The following is a 5,715-nucleotide window of genomic DNA, read 5'->3' on the forward strand; positions in this document are numbered from 1 at the left end:
AAGGATGTTCTTGGAGTATAAATGTAAAACAGCCCAGCTAAGTGCATCCATAGCAGTGAGCTTTGCGGACAATGAGCTTTCCAAAAAATCCAATATGCATATTGACTAAAAATATCCTGTCTTAGTACGGTGGTGGAGGGAAGAACCAAGAATGAAGTCATATCCCCGAAGAGTTTGGCTTTAGCTTTCTCCTCCAAAGCAATCAATCAGAATGGAAATTTTTTTTGTGGGCCTCACTCTCCACTGATAGACAGAGAGTAGACACAGGATAGCCATGAATGTACAGTATCTAATATGTATGACCAATGAGAGCCAGTTGTTTCTGTTTTTTCGTTAAAAGACACAGAAACCACCAAAAATTTACACAGCCAACAATTGAAGAAGAATTAAACATTTTAGGAATTAGCAGTTTGATCACCAAGTTCTGTGACTTTGCCCATAAAAATCCCAAATCATATCCAATTTAAAGTTGGCTAATCTCCCCTTGTCCCTGTGGCCCTCTGGTCCGCTTCCAGTGCGGTGGGTGTGTTCTGATTGCTCAAACTTGCACACAAAACTGACCTCTCGTGCACGTTCTGTGTGGAGAATCTGATGTGTGGAGAGGCCAAAGAGCAGTCTTCAATGGAAAAGTCTCCAATACTGGAAGCTAGAGAAGGGGCATCGAGGCAGCGGGTGCATGCTTGTCATTTTGTTGACATTTACGATGTTTTATGGTGTTGTGCAGCATGAATTTGACCCTGCAGTTCAGACTGGTAAAATGTATTTCCACTATGACATCCTAATACATCTAAAGGAGAACATTTGATGATGGACAGACATAACCGAATATATATGTATACATAATATAGCTTTCTCATCCACTGCCTGCATTTAAAACCTCTGTAGACCATCTTTGGACTCTGTGTCCACAGAAACAGTTTGAAATGAAATTTTCAGGTCAGCAACTCTTTAATCTAGAAAAGGTGACATGTAACACCTATGCCAACTCATATAAATACACCCATACTCACACACATACGTGTAGTCTTAGCAATGACAGGATGGGGAGTGTAATATCACCTTTGGGAAATTAGCTGATGGCAGCAGTTTGACTGCACCTCAGCCTTACCCGAAAGGATCGACTTACGGAGAAGTCAACCAAATATCAATAAGGGTGATTTAGCTGTGCACTGCTGAAGGATAAAGAGCTTATGCATGAAACCTCTGGAAATACACTTGAGCTTGGCGTGTAAAATGCTGTCGCTTCAAGCAAATCCCCTGATTAAATCCCCCGAACACATTTAGTTGGCTGTATGAGGGGAAGCCCAGTGTTGGCTGTGAGGAGGAGGACAGAAAGAAGAATGGGAGATACAGAGGAAAAATGGGAGCAGGAAAAGAATAGTATGTGAAAACCTACAGCATAATGCATTATATACCACACATGATGCTCTTTGATGTGAGTTTGATGTGTGCCCCCCTCTGGGATTTATGGCCTTCTGTGTGTTACAAGAGTGACATTGTCACAGATGTTGCAACATTTGTAAATTAAAGGCAGTGCAGTGTTATATTTCTGGATTTTGATCCAATTGCTCAATAGTATCATTCAGAATTTTTGGCAGTGGCTCCGTTGGTGTTGACCTATCAGTGATGAACAGGTTTCATTTTATGTGGAATTACTGGGGAGTGTGAAAGAAAGAGGAAGTGGGAAGAAATGAGAATCTAGCAACCCAACTTGGATGTTGCACTTCACCTCCTCAGCCAACGAGACCAGGAAAGCCCTCTCATTGAAATATGATTAAGATTTACAGCTCCTATGAAGAGAACAGGACAATTTGCCTTATTTGGATCATTAATTTTTATTACCTTTCCTGGAAATGTCTGCATTTAGTGTTTTATTGCAATTTTGAAATGTAATGGTTGCTCTTCAGGGATGTACACACAGGAAATTAAATGCTCTAATAACAAAAACTTGCATTAGTCCATTGTTGACAAAATCCGGGCTCATACATAAATGTCTTTTGCTTAATCTTACCATCTCAGGCCATTTTTCCATCATCTCCCATCTTCCATCAACTGAATGTCATTCAGAATGCATGTATATGCTCTGACAGTATATAGAAGCAATACAACCGAACAAAAGCACAGCAACAGCCCCGAGCTGTTTACCATCGACTAATAAGCCTCCGCATCTCATTAATAGAGGCTGACTCATGTCGTTTTGAATGTAAGCCTTGAAATAGGGTCACACAGCCCGAGAAAAGAGAGGACAAGAAACTAAGGTAACAGTAAGAGTCACTTGAACTCGTCTTGCAGAATGCAACATTTGGCTGTTCATAAGAATATATGCAAATAAGAATTAGCGCTTCATGCATGATTTATGAGCCTTAAGTGCAAAAAATGACTTTTTTTTTAAAAGACAATTGTGTGAGATTTTTAATAGGTTTTTTTCAGCCTGCATTAAAAACCATCAAAGAGAAACATAAGGTTATTTTAACTCAGACTAAGCCTAGACCAAAGTGAATTCCTCCTTAACCAAGAGACAGAAGCAGGTCTTCACCTTGTCAGGTCACTAGAGCATTAACATTTTTAGCAAGTCTGCACAGGATAAACCTCTTTTCCTAAGCTCTATGTGCTCACCTGCATTTCTTTTCTCTCTCTCTTTTTTAACTCAGCAAATCAGTGTGATAACATCAAACATAACCTTTTAAAAAAGAGTGAGACATCACTTAAGAGAGGTAATTAGCTCTTTGAAGTAGTGACAGCTTTCCGTTTGGGAAATAGGGCAGCGCTTTCATCTGTGATTAGCTGTTCTTAAGTCCATCCTCAGCTAGCAGAAGATGGAAAGAGACTGGTAAGCACAGGCTTGCTCAACCTTGAAACGTAACAGGCACTTGGGTTGTGGTCTTTTGGGACCCCTCCCGCAGGCGTGTAAGTCTAAAATATGCTGAAGGTCTGCAAGGGGAGGGGAAGTCTGCTGTGGCAGCGAGAAGGTGAGGCAAGAAGCTGAGAAAGAGGAGCAGGGCAGATCAACAGAGAGCAGAGGAAGGTGCAGAGTGGATGTGATGGCTGTCAACTGCAGTCAAATTTATCATAACTATCAAATCAATGTGCAGCTTTGGCTTAGATGCATGAAGCCAGCCTTACTGGCTTACCTCAGCACTGCACCAGAGAGGGACTGTCACTGGATATTACCATGTGGACTGCTGAGCCTATTCGCCCATGTGACAGTAAACAGGGACAACGATACATCCCGTCTTACTCCCACTTTCCTGCTCTGGGGACACAAGCATCCCCCTACTTCCTGAAATGTGCCTATGTGCAATTTTGGTGTTTGCATTATATATGAATAACCAACGGAATAACCTTAGTAATAAATGGAAGCTCTCAGGGATTGTATCTTGAGCCAAAAATAAATAAATAAATACAATGTTTGTGGCACAAAGCTCTTAATGCTCTCCCTGCACTTTTTTTTCTAATAGTTTAGTCATAAAAAGATCATTTGGGAATAATTTAATTCCAAATAATAGATTTCTGGTAATAACTGCTTTGGATGCTTTTCTTGTTCACTCTTTTTGCCACGTGGAAATGTAACTGGAGGCTTGATCTGTTGCTACACTATTAGATAAAAATGTTGCAAACTTACAGTTTGAAATTATAAGTACAGTATATGTTAGAGAATGACAATGTGAATGGTATTATATCCCAGTTAATCACAATTCTTTTATATGCAGAGCAGCAGCTTAGGTAATAGTTTCCTCCACTTCATCTTCTAAGGAATACTGCCCGGATGAGTGGCTGGGACTGGATCTAGTTTTCAGGTTGATCGAGCCGTACAGTTTGGCCGAACGCTTGGAATAAGCGATGACCTTTCTTCTATACATCTCTCCCTTCCACATGGAGATCATCAGCAGCGTGGAGAGCACCACGCCGCCCAGCGTGAGCAAGCAGAGTCCCGCGATGACGCAGCGATCCAGGTGGGCACCTATCCGGGCGCTTTCCATCTCCAGCTTCTCCATCTCTCTCGCCGACACGCTATCGCGGTCCACCACCACATCCCTGGGTACAGCGTAGGAGATGATCACCAACGAGATCCCGGTTACCAGGAACGTGACTGCACTGATAAAGCCGTAGTCAATAGAATTCCCGGAGCCCTCCCCGAAGGAGAGATCATCCTCGGACATAAAAGAAAACTCGGGGAGAGTCTCAGAGCAGGGCTCGCCGTTGCGCACGGCTCTGTGAGTACTTTTGCAACTAGACTCCGGGCTGGCCAGTCGCAGGTTGACATTCTCGTCGATATAGGTGAAAGATGTCTCTAATTCCTCGTCGCAACAAACTCGAATTTTTTCCTCACCGAGGTGACCAAGTTTAATCTCCGCGCCCGCCTTGCGCTGCGCTGTCCTTGGTGTTGAAAGACACCGGCCATGGCAGCTGCGGACCGGGTTACAGGCGCCCTCCCCCGGGATCGCTCCTCCTGTTGATCCACTCGACTTGCGGGCATGCAGCTTGGCCGAAACGCGGTCAAGGGCGTCGGAAATGTCGGGCTGTTTTCCTCCCTCCTTTGCGGGAAGCAGCTCTGGGGAAGCCATTCGTGTTTCACCACCCGCTGGTTCACTCTGAGCCTTCCTCCCACGATGTTTTCACTCCACAGCATCCCTATTAAGAACACACACCACGTCTAAGTTTAACGGTGCTTATAAATTAGATTCATGTCATTGTAGATAGCATTCTTCTTTTTCTCATATTTCATAATTCACGAATGCGCTAAAACTTGTGCGTAAAATGAAGAATACACATATAGTTAAAATAGAGTAATGCTGACGAAAAAACCACTTTAAAGTTGATGAGATGGTTTAAGAATGGACCTTAAAAGGCGCTTATATGCCAGTGCTTAGCCAAATGACTCTTAATCCAATTAGGTAAGCAAAACGTACAAATCGAGATTAAGCTATCTATTTTAATTCTGTTTTAAAATATACAGTGCTTGATCCATAAACACCTTTGTGAAACTGAGCTATAACTAATCCCTGCAAGCAGAGATATTCATAACCACTATCAGCCCGAGTGCATATACTTACAGTAAAAAAGCATCAGTAGCTTTAAATAAAAGCACCACTAAGATATACCCTAATCGTCCTGCACACTTAATTTGGATTCAGCGTAAGATATGAGATGCTCCTCTGCATAAGGGTTGGACCAGCGATGCATATTTTTTCTAATCCCTGACTAAAAAAAACACACACAAAAAAACCCTCAATCCTCCTCAAGCTGCATTAATAAACAGAAATAAACTCACCGCGTTACTTAAGCATCCCTTTCGACTTCTCTCCGTCACAGCGGATGATACCACACAACGGAGGCAGACAAAAAAAGCCTTATCGGTAGATATGCTTTGAATATATTCTGAGCTTGCTCAGTGCTTTGGCAGACCGGCTGCACTGAGGGGAGCTCTCCCCTTAGTCCCTCCCACACACACACAGCCTGCGACGCCCACGATGTGGCGCTGAAAGGAGCGCTGCTATCTGTGAGTCGATTGCGATCGCTGTCCGTCAACAGAAACCAAGACTTGAAGGGCTGAGGGAAATCCTTATGAATGGCACCGAAATACTTGGAAATATCGTAAATAATGTATAAGCTCAAATGCCATCAACAAATTGAAAAAGAAAAGTCTCTTGGTGAAATTAGGAGTTTAGGAAAGATTCCCAAGGTCTCTATGAAGGCAATGTTAAACCCCCACAG

The 5,715-nt window shown here is 42.8% G+C and overlaps 1 protein-coding gene across 1 annotated transcript; it reads right to left on the reverse strand.

Annotated features, from left to right (window-relative positions):
- Window positions 1-1,512: 1,512 nt before the first annotated feature.
- tmem74 (transmembrane protein 74) lies at window positions 1,513-5,418 on the reverse strand. The gene is made up of 2 exons (XM_004566765.5): window positions 5,273-5,418; window positions 1,513-4,632 (listed from the first exon to the last, which is right to left on the reverse strand). The coding sequence occupies exon 2, from the start codon at window positions 4,563-4,565 to the stop codon at window positions 3,720-3,722; it is 846 nt and encodes a 281-aa protein (XP_004566822.1). The 5' UTR covers window positions 4,566-4,632; window positions 5,273-5,418; the 3' UTR covers window positions 1,513-3,719.
- Between the last annotated feature and the right edge of the window lie 297 nt (window positions 5,419-5,715).

The sequence above is a fragment of the Maylandia zebra genome, linkage group LG11 (assembly GCF_041146795.1).
Source record: "Maylandia zebra isolate NMK-2024a linkage group LG11, Mzebra_GT3a, whole genome shotgun sequence".
In the NCBI taxonomy this organism is placed as follows: domain Eukaryota; kingdom Metazoa; phylum Chordata; class Actinopteri; order Cichliformes; family Cichlidae; genus Maylandia; species Maylandia zebra.

Excerpts from the sequence above, each read along its gene's own strand:
- tmem74 (XM_004566765.5), bottom strand. The coding sequence starts at position 4,565 with ATGGCTTCCCCAGAGCTGCTTCCCGCAAAGGAGGGAGGAAAACAGCCC.